This window comes from Musca autumnalis, unplaced genomic scaffold (assembly GCF_047663935.1).
Source record: "Musca autumnalis isolate F117 unplaced genomic scaffold, ASM4766393v1 scaffold_4, whole genome shotgun sequence".
Taxonomy (NCBI): domain Eukaryota; kingdom Metazoa; phylum Arthropoda; class Insecta; order Diptera; family Muscidae; genus Musca; species Musca autumnalis.
This window is the reverse complement of record NW_027411977.1, coordinates 76,258,749-76,283,956: the sequence shown is the minus strand read 5'-3', so window position 1 is coordinate 76,283,956 and position 25,208 is coordinate 76,258,749. Positions and strand designations below refer to the sequence as shown.

The following is a 25,208-nucleotide window of genomic DNA, read 5'->3' as shown; positions in this document are numbered from 1 at the left end:
GTGTTACAACAAAAACCGAAGCGATTCGAGAGCTGGTCCTAAACTGAACTTTTCCGAAATTTTGTGTGGGAGGTACCCGAAGGTGTGAACCGCCTGAGTCCTTATTGGAACCTCATCTAAGCCTGGTAGAAATTTGACGATGTGCAAAATATGGACCACATCGGTTACTCCCTTCAAGAGTTATCGTGCGCACAAATTTTCCAAACATTTTCGAACTTTTGTGGGGTAGGTACCGGAAGAAGTGGACCAATATAACCCATCTTCGAACTTAAACTAAGTTTGGACAAAATATTACGAAAGACAAATTTTGGACCCAATCGGCTCATCCGTTCGAGAGTTATCGTGCGCACCATCCATCCAGACACACAGACAGATGGACGGACATTACTAAATCGACTCCAAATTGTCTGAAATACATACATTTCGTCCAAACATACTTGGGGTCTAAATCCATTATTTCGATGAGGCACATTTTGCCCGTATGAAAGTGTATATACCCTCGTTAGCATAAATGCTGAGGGTACAAAAAAAATCGCTTTCCGAATTTTCCATGGATTTTCTTCAGATTTCGTTCCGAAATCTGACCAAAATCGATTCGATTTCGCTCCGACATTTCGTTCCGAAATTATGTTAACCACTTCATGCAACTTTCGTTAAGATATCGCTATGATTTCGTATCCGACATCGGAAGTAGCGTCCGAATTTTGTACCGATTTCGTTACGATGTCGGTGCGATTGGTTTGCTGGCTATATTTAACCCTCATTCAATACGAATTTTGCGAATTCAATTGCACAAAAAAACATACATGAAATTGGGCGGTACCGCTATATGTCGTCCATATCAAAACGTGGACATATGTATGTCTACATACAGAAAAAAAATTGCCTCTCTAACATATGTCCCAAACATATTTTGCAGCAAACATATATTTGTATGCCAGCAGTCCCAAACATAACATATATTTGGGTCCTGCAAACAAATATATGTTTGGGTGGAAACAAATACAAACCCAAAAGCCACAAAAAAAACAAACACAGTGGGCCCTTTCTGAGAGCAAGGGAGCGTAAATGTCAATGCGAAACACATTTAAATTTATGCTCACTTGCTCTCAGCAAGCGCTCACTCACATTAATAAATGGTGGTGTTTTTTATTGAAGGGCATAGAAAAAAATCAAAAGCAACCAAGACGCATAGGTACATACAAAATTCCAAAGAAATACATAACACATTTTAATAAAAGAAAAACTGAATGAAATAACTTATAAAAAGTCGCACTTTTAAAAAGAAACAAGTAAGAAAAGCCTATAGACGGACGGGACCGACCATGTGATACCCTACACCTTTACCCCTGGGAATTAGCTTTCCACATATCAAAATTTCATTATGGAACCAATAAACTTATTGTAAGAAGTAACTTTGTGCATTCTGGTACCGTATCACACCAAGCTTAAATAATAATATATTAATTGTTTTACAAACATCCTAGAAGGGACAAGGGAGACTTCTCTCTTATCAATGAGTGAGTGTACCCCGATTCATATTCGCTCAATGATATGGGACCCACAGCTAATCTCCGAGTCCGAACGGCGTGTCCTAAGACACCACTTGTAGAGAAGTTTTACATGGCTGAAATACTCAGAAAATGTCGCAAACTTTACTGAAGAAATTTTGCCACCGTTGAAAATTAATTTTGCCGGCTGAGGAATCGTTTTGAAAAAACGTGGCAAAGCGACCCATGCTGAAATGTATGTAAAAAATCCAATTGGACAATTAAAACGTTAGGGCACCATGTAATTTGCAATAATACAAAAACTGGGAATGGGCATATCGACGCCTCCAAACAATAGTATGCTAAGTCGACTTAGCATGTTTTCAAGTTCTTTACATTTTTACATTTTACGTCCTTTAACTTAAATTCTGTCAAATTTTGGTAATGATCGGTCAATCCGAACAGAAGTTATAAACAAATGTTTACTCAGAATAGTAGTGAAGGTCAAAGAAAACTGTAAACTTTGAGAGCTTCTCCTGCAAAACTCACTTTTCAGACTTAGCATACTATTATTTGGAGGTGTCGATATTTGGTTCTCTACACAAAACCCATTTTATATTAAGCAGTAGGCCCGTTATCTAGCAGACACGTTATTGCAATTTGCATCAAGGGGAAGATCAGTAGATCTATTTCCATATGTAGTTTTTTTTGCCGGTATATGTCCTCCAGGAAATAAAATATAGACCAAACATTTTTTTTCGTATTTTTCATACAAAATTAATGGTACATTTTACCAGCTAAATATTATCAGATCATCATCCAAAATTGCAAGCATCTACATCGACCTAAAGTCTTACCTCGTGCAAAATTTTCGTGATTATAGAGCTGTAATTACGACGGATGGAAGACGTAGGGGATGGAAGATACCAAGGAACGGTCCTGACCGGTTTTAACATGGCAAAGCCCAGGATTTATCTTGGTCCCTCTTTCATCTCAAGTGGACACTGACCTCCCCGTGGTGTCACCTGGGGAACTGCCTTTAACACCCGTTAAAGGTAGTGAGCTAACATGTGCCGCGCGTTCACCCATAAGAACGTTAAAAACTTGGGTTTGGGCGTCGGGTTAGTAACCCTCCCCTAGAAAAAAAACAGCCTACTATGAAAAAACGAAAGAAAAGAAAAAACAAACCCCTCTAAAGTTGACGAACCCCGCAAACGTTTTAAGGACCATGATCTGCGAATCTGCACCTGGAATGTTCGCACTCTTTATAGAGAAGGTGCAGTCTTCGCATTGGCAGACGTACTTGAAAAGTACAAGGCCGATATTACTGCCATACAGGAAATACGATGGATTGGGAAAGGCGTCACAACAACACCTAAAGGTGACGCACTGTATTATAGCTGCCATGACGTAAAGCATGAGTTTGGTTGCGGATTCGTAGTTAGTCGGAGACTAAAACATCTGGTATCCAGCTTCACCCCAGTGAATGAAAGACTTGCTGCAATTCGAATAAAAGCTAAATTCTTCAACATCAGCTTTATTTGCGCTCATGCTCCCACTGAAGAAAAGGACGAACAGACCAAAGATATATTGCCCACTCCATGCAAACAGCCGCAAAATCCATACTTGGATTCCAGAGACCTCCACAAAGGAATTCATGGTATGACCAGGAGTGTCGTGCTGCTACCGAAGATAAAAATGCGGCATATAGAGCTACTTTACAATCAGTAGCAACGCGTAGCGCACGAGAGAGATATCGGGAGAAAAGGAGAGAAGAGAAACGTCTTTTCCGCAAGAAAAAGAGAGAAATGGAAAAGCGGGAGTGTGAAAAAATCTAGATGTACAGGAGCCAGAATGAAGTCCGAAAATTCTACCAAAGAGTGAAACATCAAACAGATGGGTTTGTTACAGGCACATCCTCCTGTAGAGACCAGCAAGGTTGGTAACAGATACAGATAGCGTGCTCAGGATATGGAAGGAACATTTCTCCAATCTGCTGGTATCCAATAGTGGCGAAGAGGATGATACCGCAGATCCACTCCCAGAAGATGGTATAGAATGTATACCACCCGGCCAAGATGAGGTAAAAACAGCAATCAACCGGCTGAAGAATAATAAAGCAGCAGGAGCCGATGGCTTACCAGCCGAGTTGTTTAAAACCGGAGGCGACGCGCTGAGAAATCCTAGAGAAGACCCAAGAGATGCAGATCGACACATTTCATCTTTTTGTCGATTATAAAGCAGCATTCGACAGTCCCCTCCGATCAAAGGTATTCCATGCAATGTCTGAATTTGGTATTCCCGCAAAGCTCATCCGGCTTTGTAAGATGACTCTAACTGACACTAGGTCATCTGTTAAAATTGGAAAGAACCTCTCCGAAGAATTTTGTACCAAAAGAGGTTTCGGACAAGGAGACAGCCTTTCGTGTGACCTATTCAACATTTTGCTGGAAAAGGTAATACGAGATGCAAATGTCAAAAGAAATGGCACAATTTACACCAATAGCCACATGTTACTTGCCTATGCTTATGACATAGACATCATGGGGCTATCAGTAAAGGAAGTAACTGATACCTTTAGGAAGGTCGAAGCAGAATCTGCGAAAGTGGGTCTGGCGGTAAACGGCGAAAAGACCAAATTGATGGTGTCGACGCGCAAAGCGTCCATAGAGCTCGGACCAACCGTAGAAGTTGGTACCTACAATTTTGAGGTAGTTAAAGACTTCGTCTACCTCGGCACTGCCATAAACACAACAAACAACATCAGTTGTGAAATAAGAAGAATTGTATTGGCCAACAGATGCTACTATGGATTAAGTAAGCAATTTAAAAACAAAGCCACATCTCGTCAAACAAAAATAACACTATACAAAACGCTGATACTACCCGTGCTAATGTATGGCTCCGAAGCATGGGTACTTGCACAAGCAGATGAGGCAGTGCTTGGTGTGTTTGAGAGGAAAATTCTTCGAAAGATCTACGGGCCGATTTGCGTTGACGGTGAATATCGACGTCGTATGAACCACGAGCTATATAAGCTATACAAACCCATGCATATAGTTAAACGTATCGAGATGCAACGATTGCGTTGGCTAGGCCATATCATGAGAATGAGCGATGATGAACCCGCTAAAAAGGCGTATGAATACATGCACATGGCGGTGCACGAAGAATCGGCAGGCCTAAGCTTCGATGGAGCACACAAGTGGATGAAGAAATGGAAAGGCGCGGTATTCCAAAAAGTCAAGCGAAAAACAGAGAGGAATGGAGATCTTTTCTTAGTTCGGTCTATGGAACAAATGTTCTGTAATGGGCCAACTAAGTAAGTAAGTAAGTAATTGCGACCTCTAGAGTGTTTATGATTACACTACAAAGAAATAACAGGGTATATTAGGCTGTAAGTCTGTTATCTTATCATGCACACCAACACAATTGACATCAATAGAAAGGTGAAGCGTTCCTCTTCCAAATATAGCTTACTTTCCAGGAATAAAGATATAAGCTGTATATTAAAATTTTTCACAATTTTCACACACAAGTTGTGGTCCATTTAACCCTCTAAATATTATCTGATCACCATCTCAAATTGCAAGCTTCTTCCTTGTCATATTCCCTTACGTTATTATTTAAAATTTCGAGGCGATCGGACTATTATTGCGACCTACAAAGCAGCTACAAAATCGGATAAAAATTATGTTTTTGGTCCATTTTACCCGTTAAATATTTCACGATCATCACCAATTAAAATAGCGATCTATTCTGATGTGAAACCGACCTCCATACCAAATATCGTGACGATCGGTCCATAATTGCGCCCTGGAGTTTGATTACAATTTATAATGGACAGACGGACGGACGGACACACATCTTAAAATCACTTTATCTCGCCGAGATATGAAGATTGGTGTACCACATTGGGGGGTCTCCGACGAGTATTTCGCGGTGTTACATGAATTTTTACCAAAACAATCTTATAATACCCTTTCCACATAGTGGTGTAGGGTATAACAACAGAAATAAAAGGAAATTTTATTTTGAATGTTTAGTCGAATATAGTTGAAATAATGTGCAAAAGTCACAAAAATATAGAAATAATCGATTTCGTGAAACACATAAGCCAACCAAAACCAAGGACTGGGAGGGAAGGTAGAGGAATCTCTTGAAAAATTGTGGCTAAACCTCCCTTAATTTTCTTAAAATTGGTCACCAAGTTCTAAATGACTTTCGATAATGACCTGTTTTTTTGGCAAAATATTTAAGAAAATTTACAAAAAACCGAATATTTTTGATGCATAGAAAATAGGGTTAACAACGTTTTCTTTGCTATTTTCGCTTATAGAGTTGCGATGGATCCATGTTACATACATTTTTTAATTGCCACAGGACCAATATTTTTTAAGTATTTGGTTTTTTGGATATTGGACATGGGTTTTTAAAATAAAAAAAATAATACTGGGATGTTATTATTGGTGAAATTGAAAACCGAATATTTTTGACACTCACTGTATATCAAATAACTCAGAATCGCGAGTTCTACATTCCTATATATGATTTTTTTAATACCCTGTTTGCGGAATGAAATTAGAAGAACATTTCGAAAAACACTGTAAATCTGGCTTCAAAATGTCAGCATCATGTAATGGTAGAAGCAGATCAAATTTTTAAAAGAAATACATTAGTGAGATTATTCGTATTTAGTTGGCTTCTACTTTTACTTTGACAGGAAAATCGTAAGAAGTGCGGTTTATTCACAAATCGAGATAAAACAAAAAGACAAGTCGGCTTCAACCCATTTTTATACCCTACACCACACTGTGGTAAGGGGTATTATGTCTTTGTGCATTTGTATGTAACATACAAAAGGAAACGAAATAGACCCATAGGTCCTTTTGGGGATATACATATAATCACTTTCTGAGTCGATTTATGCATGTCGTCCGTCTGTCCATGTATTTTTCTTCGCAACGTACAGGTCGCATTTTTTGTCCGATTCAGCTGAAAATTGGGGAATATAATTTTTTCAGCCATAGGAAGAACGCTATTGCTTTTGGTGAAAATCGGTTCAGATTTGGATATAGCTCTCATATATATTTTCGGCCGATCTGACGTATTTGCTGCACCCAACACGTTATATACGTCCGATTTTGATGAAATTTGGAATATGTGTTTGAATTCGGTCTGAAAATAAATGTGCCAAATTACATTGATATCGGTTCAGATTTGGATATAGCTCCCATATATATTTTAGGCCGATTTGACGTATTTGTCCGATTTGACGTAGTTGCTGCAACAAACACGCAATATAGGTCCGATTTTGGTGAAATTTGGAATGTGTGACTGAATTCGATCTAGAAACAAGTATGCCATATTATATCGAAATCGGTTCAGATTTGGATATAGCTCCCATATATATTTTCGCCCGATTTCAGGTATTGGCTGCACCAAATACGCTATATATGTTTGATTTCAATGAAATATGAAATGTGTGACAGAATTCGGTCTAAAAATAAATGTGCCAAATTACATCGAAATGGCTTCAGATTTGGATATAATAATAATTGTTCCACAAACATCCCAGATGGGACAAGGGAGACTTCTCTAATATCAATGAGTGCAGGCCGATTCATATTGGCTCAATGATATGGGACCTACTTTTTATTGCCGAGTCCGAACGGCGTGCCTTACGACACCACTTGTAGAGAAGTTTTTCATGGCTTAAATACTCAGGAAATGTCGCCAACATTACTGAGCGGGAATTTTGCCACCGTTGAAAATTTGATGTTATTGGCCTGGGATTCGAACCGCAGACCTTCTGAGTGCAAGGCGGACGTGCTAACCATTGCACCACGGTGGCCCCCCAGATTTGGATATAGCTCCCATATATGTATATTTTCGCCCGAATTCACGCATTTGCTGCACAAAAACCCTATATCTGTCCAATTTTGATGAAATTTGGAATGTGTGACCGAATTTTGTCTAGTAATAAGTGTACCATATTGTATAGAAATCAGTTCAAATTGATATATTTCTTCTACATATATATATTTTACATTTTCACAGTGGTGTAGGGTATCATATAGTCGGCCCCGCCCGACTATGATCCTTTCCTTACTGGTTTAACATAAATATAGCCCCAGCTTCCACGCAAACTATCTTTTAAGGCCAATATTTTTGCCATGTTCAAAAACGTTTCATGTTATCCAAAAATATTTAATTTGTATAATATGCAATCACAAGTCGCGTGTTCTAAAAGGGGTAAACCTTGGCTTCAGCTATGTTAAATTTTCCAAAATATTGATGATATACCCTTTCTAGCCTAAAGGCTGAGGGTATAAAAAAATTAATTAAAAAATTGTGGACTTTTAAAATTCAAACTTTGTTAAAAAATCGGCTAGTTTTTTTGGCCAGAAAACTTCCAAAATTTTAAAGAATCTGCCCTTTAAAGAACATATTTTATGTACTTAATAATATACTATAATTGTTCCACTAAAAAACCCAGAAGCCGCAAGTGAGGCTTGGGGTGGCGTTGTACTCAATAAACCCACAAAAATATATGGTGATCGGCATAGTCCTTCTCGACCTATAGCGAATACAGTTTTTTTTGTAAAACAGTGTTTCGTAGGTGGCCATTTGTCACAAAACTGTTTTGTTTTATGAATTGGTAATTATTTTCTTTACTTAACATTTTATTTATTGTCTTATATAGAAATAATTTGAACTGAAATACAAGTTATTGTATTTGTCGATTTTTTAACGATTTTAAAACTATTTTAACGATTTTGGCTACCGAAAATTGACGATTTTCTACCAATCTTATCTGGCATCACTGCCGATGACTGCCAACCGGATAGCTGTTGATTGAAATAACTTGTGCACCTCTTCGGATCAGTTAGCGTAACGTCGCCAAACGTGACAGAGGTCCTATCTTCCTTCTTTCCAAGGTTCGATAGTGCCTTCAATGTTGCACACAATTTCCGGCTCTAATGATGAATTCTTCAGATGATTTAACAACTTTTTCCGTTTATGCTCATCGACCAACCTGTTAACTTCCTGTGTCAGCTCATTAACGCTGATTTGCTAGTAATATTTTTGGTGATCAAGGATAACGAAAATTTGGGTAAAAACCGTAAAATAGGGTTCTGAACTATTTCTCGAAAGCAAGAGCTGATAGAGAAAAACTTTTTCCGGATCTGAAAATAACTCGCCAATTTGGTTTAAGAACAGACAAAAATTCGGATGAAACAGGCAACTTTTTTCATTTTGTCGACCAGTGTTATTAAAGAATGCCGCCTGAACTGAAACTTAAACCCATCTTTGATGTAAAATTTTTTTAGTAGATGACTGATACCTTAATATGTATGGAAATCTACTTTTTAACGTACTATCACGTCTTTTGAAGGAGTAACTTTTTACAAATTAACTAGTATTCTACAAAAGTTAAAACCCAAAAGTAGTGGTGTATGGTACTACACGGTCAATCCCGTCCTACTATATAGATATTTATATATTAGGCAAGACTGGGTCTCGTTATGCAATTTATAGTGAGACCCCTTAAGACGATACTTATTATTTTCTTCCCTGTCAGATATTTTGTAACCACTGATACCTAAATAAGGTAAACAAGTAAGAATGTCGTTAAGTTCGGCCAGGCCGAACTTGTTATACCATCCACCACGAGTTGAATGGAAGTAAAATGGTAAAAATGGTTTCGGTAAAATAATGTGTCTAACTTCCAAAAAAAACAAAAATATGGAGAAACCGTACTGTGGGGCTATATGAAAGCGCTTTGTTCCATCAACGAAGACTAACTACCAAATTTCAGCCATTTAGGTGAGACCTTCAAAGTATTTAAAATCAGGAGGTACCGTTCTACGGGGGCTATATGAAGGCGTGAACCTACATAGACAAAATTCTGGGGAAAATATTATAACCCCAAGACTAAGTACCGAATTTCAGCCATTTCGGTGGAATAATGAAGCTACTCGTATAACCTACAAAATACCGAAAATCGGGACGTACCATTCAATGGGAGCTATATGAAGGCGTGGACCTATATACACATATTTATGGAAGAAAGTTTTATACTATAACAAAGACTAAGTACCAAATTTCAGTCATTTCTGAGGAATTTTGGGGCCACAACCTATAAAATACCGAAAATCGGTAGGTACCGTTCTATGGGGGCTATATGAAGGCGTGAACCCATACCGACAAATTTATGGGAGAAAGTTTTATACCCCAAATAAAGATTAAATACCAAATTTCAGCCATATCGGTGGAATATGGCGGCCACAACCTTCAAAATACCGTAAATCGGCTATATGAAGGCGTGGACCTATACGGACTAAATTCTGAGGGAAAGTTGTATACCCCAACGAAGGCTAAGTACCAAATTTCAGCCATTTCGGTGAGATAATGAAGATAAAAACTTCAAAATACCGAAAATCGGGAGGTACCGTTCTATGGGAGGTATATGAATGTATATACTTATACCACCAAATTTAAGGTGGAAAGTTTTATACAACGATAACTAAATACCAAATTTCAGCCATTTTGGTAGGATAGTGATGCTAAAACCTTAAAAATACCGAAAATCTGGAGGTACCGTTCTATGGAGGCTATATCAAAACGTGGACCATTTTCAATACCAACCATCCTGCAAGTAATAACAACTTATGTACCAAATATTGACTCTCTATCTTTAAAACTGCGAGCTGTATCTTGATTTCAACAGACAGACGGACGGACGGACGCGTTTAAATCAACATAGAATTTTATGCAGATCAATAATATATATACCTTATAGGGTCTCCGACGAATATTTCGATGTGTTACAAACGGAGTGACAAATTTAATTATACCCTCCATATGGTGGAGTGTATAAAAAGCATAAAAAATGTATTCAATCGGTCGGGAAACTTATTAGGGCCAATATCAAGGTGTGGACCTATGTATTTGATGGAGAAGTTTTGTGACCTCAAATGTCGAATTGCAGATATTTGGGACAAAAATTGTAACTAAAATAAAAAACGAAAATCGGGAGGTACCCATATATGGGGGCTCTACCAAAACATGGACAGTTTTTCGAATTCGGTCAAAAATACCGATAATGTTATATGGGGACGATACAAAACATGGACCTATGCTGACAGTTTTTAGTGGAGATGTTTTGCGATTACTAGGAACTTCAGCAGTCAAATTACAGGTAGTTCAATCAAAATTGTAGCTAAAATCCTCAAAATACCGAAAATGGGGAGGTACCGTTATATGGGGGCTATACCAAAACATGGACCTATGTTGACTGTTTTTGGTGGAGGTGTTTTGTGATCACTGGGAACCTCAAATGTTCAATTGCAGGTAGTTCGGTCAAAAATTTTTTAATCCTATTTTGTGACCACTGGGAACCTCAAATGTTCAATTGCAGGTAGTTCGGTAAAAAATGTACCTAAAATTCCCAAAATACCGAAAATAGGGATGTACCTTTTATGGGGGCTATGCCAAAAAGTGGCCTATGAAAAAAGACACTCGTGTGCAAAAATATAGCGCTCTAGCTCAATTATTGCGAACGCTAGAGTGATTACAACTTACTGATCAAGAATATATATACTTTATATGATCACAAGTGATAAGTTCCATGTGTCACAAACAGAAAAACAAATTTAATACACCCTTCATACTATGGTGAAGGGTATAAAAAATACCTATGTGTGCGCACTTGAGATAGTGCTTTTACACAGTCAGAACATCACATTTAATGTATTGCTCTTGGGAAACATATTATTATTTAATTTTAACCGAGATTTTGTCTTTGATCGTAAAAAAATTTCGATATATTACGGGATTGACACATATCTGTGAATTGCCATCTAATCACACACGTAATGTTATTTTACATCTTTTACATTTCTCAATAGTTTTTCTATTATAGCTCCTCACCAATGCCAAAAATCTCCTTTATTCACATTCTTCTTTTTAGAGAAATGCAATGAAACCCCACAATTTTCTGGCATTATGTTAAACGACAATGATAAAGAAAACCTCAAAAATTTCTCTTTTACATCACCTAAAAAACAGAGTTGAAAATCCGTTTGTGGATATTTGTTTCCCTCAACCACCCTAGTAAACCACCATAATAATGTTAAATGATTGTCACTTTTTCAGTCACCACAAACACATCCACCATCCCCCTTCTCTCGTTTTATCTACTTTTTTCCCATTTATTTTCTTTAACTATCGCTTCAACAACAACAACGTCATGTCAACAGGACACGTATTCACTTTGCATACTCTCTGTGTGTTGTTGTGACCCTTCCTCCTTTATTCAGTACTTTTGCTGATCCATTTTTCTAACCCAACACGTACTTAAATGTGTCACCTCTTTTTTTTCAAGGAGTTTATGGTTGTTATTGTTTTTTGTGTTCTATCTTCCATTTGGTTGTATTTTTATTCTTCTTCTTCTTCTACTACTACTAATGGTAATATGTACTTTTTGTTACTCTTGTGTCGTTTTGGGAAGCGACATAACAACACTCATTGTGAGCAAGAAATGACACACAACAAGAACAACAAACACTTCATTATGATGTTTATGTGTATGTGTTTTAATGATTCCAGGACTACGTGACCATATATGATGGCTATACTACGCGTGATCCAATTATGCTAAAATTCTGTGGTGGTGGCCAAGCGGTGCCGGCAGCTGTCTCCAGTGGACCAGAGCTATTAGTAGAGTTTACCACTTCACCCTATGGCACATTTACGGGCAGTTCATCACAAGTCTTGCCACTTTATGGCTTTCAATTAGAGGTATGTTGACAGCAACAGGGAATATTCACATGTATATGTACACTCCACGTCAGTAGAATAGAACACCTACATTTTTGTTAATGTTAGCTTACTTATCCCAAAACGAATGAATCTGCGTTTTTAATCTTGTGGGGATTTAAAGTCTATGATGTTACGTATCAAACACAGAAAAAATTATGTTTCTAGCTCTTCGCGAAATGATTTTCTGATCAATTTTCCGATAGTACTATGAAAAATAGGCATTTATTTTTGGTCATCAGGATAGAACAGTCACTTTATTTTCGCGAATTTTTGAGATATTAACGCCGAATTTTCTTTCAGTCGATAAACCAAGGCTTTCTAATAATTTTTCACCAAAGAAAACCAATAAATTATTCCGCGGACACCGAAATAACAGCGTTAAAGGGTTTAAATTGACAGATATTTGAAACATCTCGCAATATCAATAGGAGTCGCGCAGTTATGTCATATTTCTTCACAATAATATAGAATATGACACAGACAACCTCGACGGATACAATCGAGTGCTTCGGATGCTGATAAGATGGAACATTTTCAAAGTAATTATGAAAAACGTCGAAATTTCTTATAAAAGCCTTGATGTTTTGTTAAATAAAATGTTTTATCCGCGAACAAGTCCGCCGTTTAAAGGTTTGGAAATATGCTCCAGATTTGGAGGAAGATAATCAGATACGAAAACAACCGTTATTTTAATGCACTGAGGGAAATTTTAGTACTTTGTAAAACAACATACGAAACCTAAAACCTTAATTTCCATGACTGTGTTTTCCCGCGAAAACGGGGATTTTACATTTGCGAGCTCAGTTAAAAAAACTACTAATTCGTAAAATCCGGCATAGAGAGCATAACCTGGTCCATTTATATTGGAGCATAACACTGTTGAGAACAGTCGCGGACACCGAAAAAAGAACACATATAAAACTCGAAGTCCAAGGAGTGTGTTCAATTTAAAAAATGTGCTAAATTTCCCTCAGTACATTAAAATAACGGTTGTTTTCGTATCTTATTATCTTCCTCCAAATCTGGAGCATATTTCCAAACCTTTAAACGGCGGACTTGTTCGCGGATAAAACATTTTATTTAACAAAACATCAAGGGTTTTATAAGAAATTTCGACGTTTTTCATAATTATTTTGAAAATGTTCCATCTTATCAGCATCCGAAGCACTCGATTGTATCCGTCGAGGTTGTCTGTGTCATATTCTATATTATTGTGAAGAAATATGACATAACTGCGCGACTCCTATTGATATTGCGAGATGTTTCAAATATCTGTCAATTTAAACCCTTTAACGCTGTTATTTCGGTGTCCGCGGAATAATTTATTGGTTTTCTTTGGTGAAAAATTATTAGAAAGCCTTGGTTTATCGACTGAAAGAAAATTCGGCGTTAATATCTCAAAAATTCGCGAAAATAAAGTGACTGTTCTATCCTGATGACCAAAAATAAATGCCTATTTTTCATAGTACTATCGGAAAATTGATCAGAAAATCATTTCGCGAAGAGCTAGAAACATAATTTTTTCTGTGTTTGATACGTAACATCATAGACTTTAAATCCCCACAAGATTAAAAACGCAGATTCATTCGTTTTGGGATAAGTAAGCTAACATTAACAAAAATGTAAGTGTTCTATTCTACTGACGTGGAGTGTATGTGTGTGCGTGCTTTTTTGTTTATGAGTTTTTTATTCTCTATTTCCACAGGTTGAAGTTATTTTTGTCGATGTACAATCACCCACCTATTCAAAGAATAAAAAACCTTGTGAATTTTGGATACGAGGTGCGGGACGTGGTATTCTAGAAAACCCCAAACATTCACTGGCCCCCAATACCACCTGCCTTTATCATCTGCAGGGTGTGGGTATTTTCAAGACATTCGACCATTTAAGTCTCTCACGACGTACCAATGCCCAAGGTGCCCATGCTCCACCATCACGCTTCAAGGTATGGATATCAATGTTAAAATTCAATTTGGATCCAGAATTTGGCCAGATAGATGAAACATCAGTGGGGGCCATAGGTGTTCTACAAACCCAAGAGGATTGCAGTGGTATGTTGCGTATTTGGGATGGTTCGATGAGAGAACCGCCTGTGTGTAAGGATTTAAATTGGTAAGTAGTAAGGACAATAGGTAGTGGAGAGAGTTAATTCACTTATCCGAAACCTTTTTTTAGTATAACCGAGACAAATCTGGTCCATCCCTCACTGCAACAATATTCGCACAACACAACTAATGTGATTGCCCGTTATTGTCGTGGCACTGTACCTCGAACCTGCGATCGTGCTAATATCAATGAAACATATGCCAGACCGTGTACAGTATCAGAAAGTTATGTATCCAGTGGAGATTCAATAACATTGGAATTGAAAAATACCGAATCGACGGTCTTGAGGTAAGCTTTTATAAAAACAACAAGTAAAAGGTAAAAAAGAATCAGTCGGCTTTATCGACAGAGATATAACCTCAGCCTGTGTGAAGTGAAACACAATCTTTTCAAAAAAAAAACTTTGTATTTAGGAGGTTTTCAGAATTTTGGGCGTATTTACTTGCCTACAAAAATATGGATTTAGATTAAAGCTTAAACGTTGTGCCTAAAAGTATGGACCGACGTAGTCCAGTTTGGAAGTGGGTCTAATTTTGGAAGACATTGCTCTTCATAGATAATGCGTCCACCAGTCATTTCCGTTGGACCATTTGGACTAGAGTTGTGACAAAGGAACTATATGGAACTACCTCTAGGAACTAGATTACCCAACTCTAATTTGGACCATTATATCAGGAAACATGGACTTGCCCACCAAAAACATATTATCGCTGTAAACAGGGACACTAGGTGTACTTTCGCTAAAAATTTCCAAAGATCCTCGAACAGAACCTTAACGGCGCTTAAACAAAAATGATGAACATTTTTGTGTGTGGGTACAAACAGTCGACCGATAGGGCCCACTTTTCAACATAGACTAAGTTTCAAGATCCAAAGTTTGGATCAAATCGGTTGCTCCGTTTATGAGATATCGCGAGTACCGTTTTAAGGAATATTTTCGAACATTTGTGGGGAAGGTACCGGAAGAAGTGGAAGTAAGCACCGCCTTCGAATTTTGCATACTATTTTTTGCAAATGTAACGATATGAAAATGCAGTATTCGGTCCGAGAGTTGTCGTGTGTACTAGCCACTAGCTTTTGGGGATTTTGGATTATGGCCTCCCCAATCAAAAAACGTGTACCATAGTAATAGGGGCCTTGAGTACAACCTGTTGCAAGAAAAATCAAAACGATTCGAGATGAGGTCCTAAGCTGCACTTTTCCGAAATTTGGTGGAGAAGGTACCCGAAGGAGTTGACTTATATATTCCATATTATAACCTGATCTATGCCTCGTAGAAATATCACGATTTTCAAAGTATGGACCAAATCGGTTACTGCCTTCGAGAGTTATCATGCGCACCATTTTGGCGAATATTTTAAACTGTTGTGGGGAAGATACTCAAAGGAGTGGAGCGATACGGCCCATCTTAGAAATTGATTTAAGTTTGCGCAAAATATTACGACTGCCAGATTTTGGTAGAATTCGTTTATCCGCTGGAGAGTTGTTGTGCGCAGGATCCACTACATATGGTTCCTTAGTGGGTTTTACAGCTTTCGGGGTCATTTTATCAGGGATTATGAACTTACTTACTTAGCTGGCCCATTACAGAACATTTGTTCTATAGGCCGAACTAAGAAGAGATCTTCATTCCTCTCTATTTGTTGCTTCGCACTCTGGAATACCGCTCCTTTTCATCTCATCATCCACTTGTTTGCGCCATCTATTCCTTGGCCTGCCAATTCTGCGTGCACCGCCAAGCGGTCCGTATTTATACGCCTTTTTAGCGGGTTCATCATCGCTCATTCTTATGATATGACCTAGCCAACGCAATCGCTGCATCTCGATACGTTTAACAATATTGATGACATTGTATAGCAGATACAGCTCGTGGTTCATGCAACGTCGATATTCACCGTCAACGCAGATTGGTCCGTAGATCTTTCGAAGAATTTTTCTCTCAAACACACCAAGAACTGCCATGTCTGCTTGCGCAAGTACCCAGGCTTCGAAGCCAACATCAGCACGGGTAGTATCAGCGTTTTGTAGAGCGTTATTTTTGTTTGACGAGATGTGGCTTTGTTTTTAAACTGCTTACTTAAACCAAAGTAGCATCTGTTGGCCAATACAATTCTTCTTTTTATTTCACAACTGATGTCGTTTGTTGTGTTTACGGAGGTGCCGAGGTAGACGAAGTCTTTTACTACCTCAATATTATAGGAACCAACTTCCACAGTCGGTCCGAGCTCAATGGACGCATTGCGCGTCGACACCATCAACTTGGTCTTCTCACAGTTTACCGCCAGACCCACTTTAGCAGATTCTCCTTCGACCTTCATAAAGGTATCTGTTACTTCTTTTACTGATCGTCCCATGATGTCCATATCATCAGCATACGAAAGTAACATGTGGCTATTAGTGTAGATTGTGCCACTTCTTTTGACGTTTGCCTCTCGAATAACCTTTTCCAGCAGGATGTTGAAGAGATCACACGAGAGGCTGTCTTCTTGCCTGAAACCTCTTTTTGTACAAAATTCTTCGGAGATGTTCTTTCCTATTTTAACTGAGGACCTCGTGTCAGTTAAAGTCATTTTACAAAGCCGGATGAGCTTTGCGGGGATACCAAATTTAGACATGGCTTGGAATACCTTTGAACGCAGCGGGCTGTCGAAGGCTGCTTTATAATCGACAAAAGGGTGGTAGGTGTCGATCTGCATCTCTTGGGTCTTCTCCAGGATTTACCGCAGGGTAAATATCTGGTCAATGGTGGACTTGCCAGGTCTAAAGCCGCATTGGTATGGTCCAATTATCTCGGTTATACTCAGGTTATAATCGTCGGGTACTGGTTCTTCCTGCCAGATGGTGCTAACTAGCTGATGAATACACCTTTTCAGCGTGTCGCCTCCGGTTTTGAACAGCTCGGCTGGTAAGCCATCGGCCCCTGCTGCCTTATTATTCTTCAGCCGATTTATTGCTGTCTTTACCTCATCTTGGCTGGGCGGTATACATTCAATACCATCTTCTGGGATTGGGACTGTGGTATCTTCGTCGTTTTCGCTGCTATTGGATACGAACAGTTTTGAAAAATGTTCTGTCCATATCCTGAGTACACTATCTGTATCAGTTACCAAATTACCTTGCTGGTCTCTACAGGAGGATGTGCCTGTACCAAAGCCACCAGTTTGATGCTTGACTCTTTGGTAGAATTTTCGGACTTCATTCTGGCTCCTGTACATCCCGATTTTTTTCACACTCCCGCTTTTCCATCTCTCTCTTTTTCCTGCGGAAAAGACGTTTCTCCTCTCTCCTTTTCTCCCGATACCTCTCTCGTGCGCTACGCGTTGCTACGGATTGTAAAGTAGCCCCATATGCCGCATTTTTCTCTTCGGTGGCAGCACGACACTCCTGATCATACCATGGATTCCTTGTTGGAGGTCTCTGGTATCCAAGTATGGATTTTGCGGCTGTTTGCATGGAGTGGGCAATGCTTTGCCATCGCGCTGATATGTTATCGGGATGAGGAGTGCTTTGATTAAGCACTTGGGCTAGTTGAGTGGAATATGCTGTGGCTATCTGTTGTGATTGCAGCTTACCGATGTCTAACTTTCGTGTTGTGTCTGTTCGTACTTTGTTTGCTACGTTTAAGCGGGTGCGTACCTTTGCTGCAACAAGGTAGTGGTCCGAATCAATGTTTGCGCCTCGGAACGATCGTACATCCAACACGCTCGATGAATGTCTTCCATCTATCACAACATGATCAATTTGATTTCTTGTTTTCTGATCTGGAGACAGCCAGGTGCCCTTTTAATATCGAGATGATTAAATCTGGTACTGCTAACTACCATGTTTTTTGCAGCTGCAAAGTCTATCAGCCTCATACCATTGTCAGATGTTTCACTGTGGAGACTGAATTTCCCGACTGTTGGGCCAAAGATATTCTCCTTTCCAATTTTTGCATTAAAATCGCCTAAAATGATTTTAATGTCATGGGCAGGGCAACGGTCATATGTTTCTTCTAAGCGTTCGTAAAATATATCTTTGGTCTGTTCGTCCTTGTCTTCAGTGGGAGCATGAGCGCAAATAAAGCTGATGTTGATGAATTTAGCTTTTATTGGAATTGTAGCAAGTCTTTCATTCACTGGGGTGAAGCTGGATACCAGATGTTTTAGTCTCTGACTAACTACGAATCCACAACCAAACTCATGCTTTACGTCATGGCAGCTTTAATACAGTGCGTCACCTTTAGGTGTTGTTGTGACGCCTTTTCCGTTCCATCGTATTTCCTGTATGGCAGTAATATCGGTCTTGTACTTTTCAAGTACGTCTGCCAATGCGAAGACTGCACCTTCTCTATAAATAGTGCGAAAATTCCGGTGCAGATTCGCAGATCATGGTCCTTAAAACGTTTGCGGGGTTCGTCAACTTTAGAGGGGTTTGTTTTTCTTTTCTTTCGTTTTTTCATAGTAGGCTGTTTTTTCTAGGGGAGGGTTACTAACCCGACGCCCAAACCCAAGTTTTTAAAGTTCTTATGGGTGAACGCGCGGAACATGTTAGCTCACTACCTTTAACGGGTGTTAAGGGCAGTTCCAGGTGACACCACGGGGAGGTCAGTGTCCACTTGGGATGAAAGAGGGACCAAGATAAATCCTGGGCTTTGTCATGTTAAAACCGGTCAGGACCGTTGCTTGGTATCTTCCATCCCCTACGTCACCCGGAGGATTATGAACTTGCCCCTGAAAAAACTTGTTCCGTCGTAATTGAGACAGCGAATGCTTCACCAACAAGTTAAAAAGTATCAGTCGGCTTTGCCGACATAGATATACCATCAGCCTGTGTATATTGAAACAATTTTTTCCCCAAAAAACGTATGTTTTTAGGGGGTTTTAAACATTTTGGGCGTTTGAACTGACAAAAATGTTGATTAGGATTAAAAATCAAAAGTTTTGCGTAGGAGATACTAAAAGGAATGGATTGACATTGACCGTTATGGAAGTGGATCTCCAGCCACAACACATGGTTCCATGTGGTTTTTACACTCTTCCAGCTGTTTTCCCAAAAAATATGGACTTGCCCCTGAAAAAACTTTTACTTTCGTAATGGAGGTAGCGAATGCAAGTTGCTTCAACAAAAATCAAAGTGATTCGAGAGCAGGTCTTAAAGTGAACTTATCCGAAATTTTGTGTGGGAGGTACAAGAAGGAATGGACACATATAGTTCATATTCAAACCTGATCTATATCTGGTAGATATATTAGGATGCGTAAAGTATGGACCAAATCTGTCCTTTCCTTCAAGAGTTATCGTGCGCACAATTTTTCCGAAATTTTTTTTTAACTTTTGTGGGGGAGGTACCTGAAGGAGTGGACCGATATGGCTTATCTTCGAATTTAAACTGTGTTTGGACAAAATATTACGACGCCCAAATTTTCTACTGAATCGGCAGATCCGTTCGAGAGTTATCTTGCGCTCCAACCACTACACACGGTGTCATAGGGGCTTTTTGCATCTTTCAGGCTATTTTCTCAGGAAGTATGGCTTTGCCCCTGATGAAACTTGTACCGCCGTATGGGGGAATACAAGTTGCTACAACAAAAATCAAAGCGATTCGAGAGCAGGTTCTAAACTGAACTTTTCCGAAATTTTGTGTGGGAAGTACTCGAAGACGTGGACCGATTGAGTCCATATTGGATTCTCATCTAAGTTTGGTAGAAATTTCACGATGTGCAAAGTTTGGACCAAATCGGTTACTCCCTTCGAGAGTTATCGTTCACACCAGTTTACAGGACGGACTTTGCTAAATCGACTCCAAATTGTCTGAAACACATTTCGTCCAAACATACTTGGGGTCTAAACTCATTATTTGGATGAGGCACATTTTGCCCGTATGAAAGTGTATGTATATACCCTCGTTAGCATAAATGCTGAGGGTATAACAATAGCCTTATTTGTATGTGCCGGCAGGGTTATAGAGCTTTTGGGGCATTATCTCAGGGAGTATTGACTTACTCCGGAAAAAATTGTATCGCTGTAAATGAGGCTGCTAGAACAACCTACTGAAAAAAAGAAACAAAACTACGCGAGATGAACTTCACCTTTTTCGAATTTTGTGTGGGAGTGGACCAATATAGTCCATATTCCAACGTGATATATGACTGGATGAAATAATACTTACTTTACTTAGCTGGTCCATTACAGAACATTGTTCCATAAGCCGCACTAAGAAAAGATCTCCAACTCTCTCTGTTTACTGCTTCGCATTGTGGAATAACGCGCCTTTTCATCTCTTCATCCACTTCTTTCCTCCATCTAAGCTTAGACCTGCCAATTCTGCGTGCACCGCCATGTGGCACGTATTTATACGCCTTTTTAGCTAGTTCACCATCGTTCATTCTTATAATATGGCCTAGCCAACGCAATCGTTGCATCACGGTCCGTTTATCTATTCTGATGTCGTTGTATAGCAGATACAGCTCGTTGTTCATACGACGTCGATATTCACCTGTCAGCGCAGATTGGTCCATAGATCTTTCGAAGATTTTTTCTCCCAAATACACTAAGCATTGCCTTGTCTGCTTGCGCAAGTACCCAGGCTTCTGAACCATACATCAGCATGGGTAGTATCAGTGTTTTGTAAAGCGTGGATGAAATAATACGATGTGAAAAGTCTGTCGTCAGGGTTTCTTAGAGCTTTTAGGCCAATATCTCAAGAATATGGACTTGCGCAAGAAAAAAATTGCACCGTCTTAAAGGGAGCCGCAAGGACCGATATAGTCCATACTCGAACTCGAACTATATCTGGAAGGAATAATACGATGTGCAAATTTTGGACCAAATCGATTGCTCCCTTCGAGAGTTATCGTTCACACCAGTTTACAGAAAAATTTTGAAATTTGAGGTACCCGAAGTAGTGCACTGATATGGCCATCTTCAAACTTAAACTAAGTTTGGACAAAATTTGATTCGAATCGGTTCGAGAGTTATCGTGCGATAGAAAGTATCTGCAACATATTGATAAAAGATATCCAACAGGAAGACCACCAATAAGTTGCCTGCAGAAAGAAGACTTTTAGCAGGGCTCTACAGTAAGAAGACCTCCAACAGATGTTTCATAATAAACATCCAACAGACTTTCCGTAGGTCGAAGACCTCCAATAGGCCTTCTACACATAGAATACCTCTCTGAAATTTTTTATTGATAAAATAGGATCAAAGGCGTTCAATAGGCATTTTATACTAAGACGTATTTTAAGAGATCTTTCTAATAAGAAGGCCTTCAATAGGACTTCTATGGGAAGAAGCCCTCTGACAGGTCTTTTATAGACAGGAAGCATGTTAAATTTTTCATGATCAGAAAAACGACCTTGGGCAAGTCCATGCTTCTTGACTTAATGGCCTAAAAACCCTAAAAATCCTACGTCAAATTCCAACAAGGTCCATATATGGGAAAGCATCTTCCGGTATCTCTCTCAAAAAGTTCAAAACATTCGCTTAAGTGTTAGAGGATTTTTTGAAATGTTTAGTCCTAGTGAATCTGATTACAATTTTTCACCATAGTATGGAGGGTATATTAAGTTTGTTTTTCTGTTTGTAACACATGGAACTAATCATTTGCGACCATATCTATATATATAAAAATGGTGTAAAAATGTATAGTAATTCATAAAATGAGAACGGTTAGGCCGATTTCTGTAAAATTTTTTGTCAGTTATTCGTATTTTCGAGGAGAAGGTCTTTACGGAAGAAAATTTTGGAAAATCTCTCTGAGTTTTTGTAAGAAATTTTATTCCTTAATAGCGAGACGAAGTTCGCCGGGTCCGCTAGTAAAGTATATATATTCTTGATCAGTATAAAATTCAAAGACGATCTAGCCATGTCCGTCTGTCAGTCCCTCTGTTGTAATCACTCTAGCGTTTGCAATAACTGAGCTAGAGCGCTATATTTTTGCACCAGAGTGTATTTTTTTCATAGGCAACCACTTTTTAGTATAGCCCCCATATAACGGTACCTTCCGATTTTCGATATTTTGGAAATTTTAGCTACTTCTTTTGACCGAACTACCTGCAATTTCACGTTTGGGGTTCCCAGTGGTCACAAAATATCTCCACTAAAAACCGTCAACATAGGTCCATGTTTTGGTATAGCCCCATATAACGGTACCTCCCGATTTTCGGTATTTTGAGGATTTTAGCTAACATTTTTGACCGAACTACCTGTAATTTGACAGTTGACAAAATATCTCCACTAAAAACCGTCAACATAGGCCCATGTTTTGGTATAGCCCCCATATAACGATACCTCCCGATTTTCGGTATTTTGAGGATTTTAGCAAATATATTTGACCGAACTACCTGTAATTTGACAGTGGAGGTTCCTTGTGATCACACAATAGCTCCACCTAAAACTGTCAACATAGGTTCCGATATAGGGAGTTCCGATATAGCCCCCATATAACGGAAGCTCCCGATTTTTTGTATTTTGAGGATTTTAGCTAAAATTTTTCACCGATCTACCTATAATTGTTATTGACAGTTGAGGTTCCTAGTGATCACAAAACATCTCAACTAAACACTCTCAATAGAGGACCATGTTTTGGAACAGCCCACATATAAAATTTGGGTATTTTGAGGATTATAGCCACATTTTGCGACCGAACTACCTATAATTTGAAGTTTGAGGTTCCCAGTAGACACAAAACATCTCAACCAAAAACTGTCAATATACGTCAATGTTTTGGTATAGCCCCCATGTAACTGTACCTCCATATTTTTGGTATTTTGAAGATTTTAGCTACGAATTTCGACCGAACTATTTGCAAGTCGACATTTGAGGTTCCCAGTGGTCACACAACATCTCCACCAAAAACTGTCAGCATAGATCCATGTATTATTTTGTATTATTTTCTTTCCTGTCCACAATTTTAGGAGGAGATATTCTGTTTTACTTCAGAAGATTTGTGGTGGAGGATATAAAAAGTTCGGCCCGGCCGGACTTATTACTTTTTTACTTGTTCTAATATGTCTTTTAATTGTTATATTTCTCCTCCTCCTTTCAGGCCACTGGAGTTTAAATTAAAATACGAATTTATCGATCTGCATCAGGATGGTCTGCCCATGGGTGGCGGTGAACTTGATTGTAATCGTAAATTTGTCAGCAGCCTAATGGACCGTAAAGATCCGGCAATTTTTCGCAGTGTACGAAATATATTTCTGTTTGGTCGCGGCGGCACACGCAACCTCAAGTGCATTTACAAATTTGAAGGGATGCGTGGCGAGAGGGTACGCATTAAATTACGCAAAGTGACCACAATGAATCGCGAGTGTATGTCACGTGTGGATGAGGACATAAATAGGTCATTCTGTTATGGTGATACCAGTGTTAAAGTGGAGGTAAGTAGCAATGCGAAAAAATGATGGGGAGTGTATTGATGATGGATGCACGCCTGAATTGTTATGCAAAATAGTGCATGACATCGTCATCATGGCGGTGTTATTGTTATTTAATAACAAAATTGATTGATAGATGGTCAGGTGATGTGTGCTGCTGGCCAACCACATCACCAACATTACCCACCTTTTCAGGTGATTATTACACATGTAATGTTTTGTTGCTCTTTTCTTGTTTGTTCCCCCCACTCCCCATACACCCATTTCATTGTGCAGATATTCGAAAGGCCATATCATGACACAATTTTATTGCCTCGCGGTTGCCTTTGTAATTCATCCAACTCTTCGCACTTACCGGTGGAGTACACATCGACAAGCCGTGATGTTGAAGTTCATTTCACAGCCTACAACATGTCCACACTTGATGATCCGGATGCTTTAAATTTCGAGGGTATGTTTGAATTTGTAAAAGGACCCACAAATTGCAAGGATGGTCGTCGCAAATTCGGTCCCAGTGGGACAATTGATATGACATTCGGAGATGTGAGTATGATAAACGTGTGTATGTGGGTGTGTGTTTAATAAATCGTAAAAAGCAGCTCATATGGATGTGATGAAGTGTGGTGTTCTTAATCGCTTTTATTTCATCTACCCACAAATCCATGTTGAGCGTATTTTTTACATCTTTTATTTATTGCTGTTTCTTCTTTACTCTCCTATTTTATGTTCTCCACAGATGGAGTGTCGCACTCGTCCTTGGCTTATTGAACCATCGAACGGTAATAAATTTCTTTATGTCCGACTGAAAGCCATATTTTTGCGAAAATACAATCCGAAAAAAGCATCGAATACAAGTCTGCTGGTCACAAGTTCGTATCGATGTGAAACTAACTCAAGAGTTGTCCTGACAACATCAGAAGGTATGTATGGCTGCGTATGCAGTAAAATTTAAATTAAATATTATAACTTATATAACAGTTGACACCTTAAAATAAATCTGTGATTTTTATTATGAAAAGGAAGCATAGGGTTGATATAATAAGGTAATACTTATGTTTGCTGAATTGTGAAATTTGAGTAACAGTTATATGTAGGTGGATGCCATTGTGCGTAATGTTGCCTTGCTTTCAGTAGAGAAGTGGTGTCATTAGGCGACACGCCACTTGAATTCGACGATAATAAAGAGACTTATTGATATGAGAGAAGTGTCTGCATGCCCCCATCTTTAAAACTAAGGAAGGCAAATACTAAGGTCATAATCTTTTTACAACCTCATATCCCTGTATCATATTTTGAAGAGTTTTTATTTACGATAAGATAAATTCTTACATATAAGGTGATTCGATAAAAAATACCTTACAAAGAAAATCATACAATTTTTATTCTTGGGTTTTGAAGTCACTGTATTCAAAGCTTTCTGAATG

General features: G+C 38.8%; 1 protein-coding gene across 2 annotated transcripts in view; it reads left to right on the top strand.

Moving 5' to 3' along the window:
• Nucleotides 1-25,208, top strand: part of LOC141403615 (uncharacterized) — a 622,248-nt gene that overhangs the window by 577,706 nt on the left and 19,334 nt on the right. For both annotated transcript variants that reach the window (XM_073986301.1, XM_073986300.1), the window contains 6 exons: nt 12,105-12,296; nt 14,023-14,429; nt 14,493-14,711; nt 23,454-23,787; nt 24,061-24,327; nt 24,521-24,704. In XM_073986301.1, the coding sequence (XP_073842402.1) occupies nt 12,105-12,296; nt 14,023-14,429; nt 14,493-14,711; nt 23,454-23,787; nt 24,061-24,327; nt 24,521-24,704 (1,603 nt within the window). The remainder of the gene's footprint in view (nt 1-12,104; nt 12,297-14,022; nt 14,430-14,492; nt 14,712-23,453; nt 23,788-24,060; nt 24,328-24,520; nt 24,705-25,208) is intronic.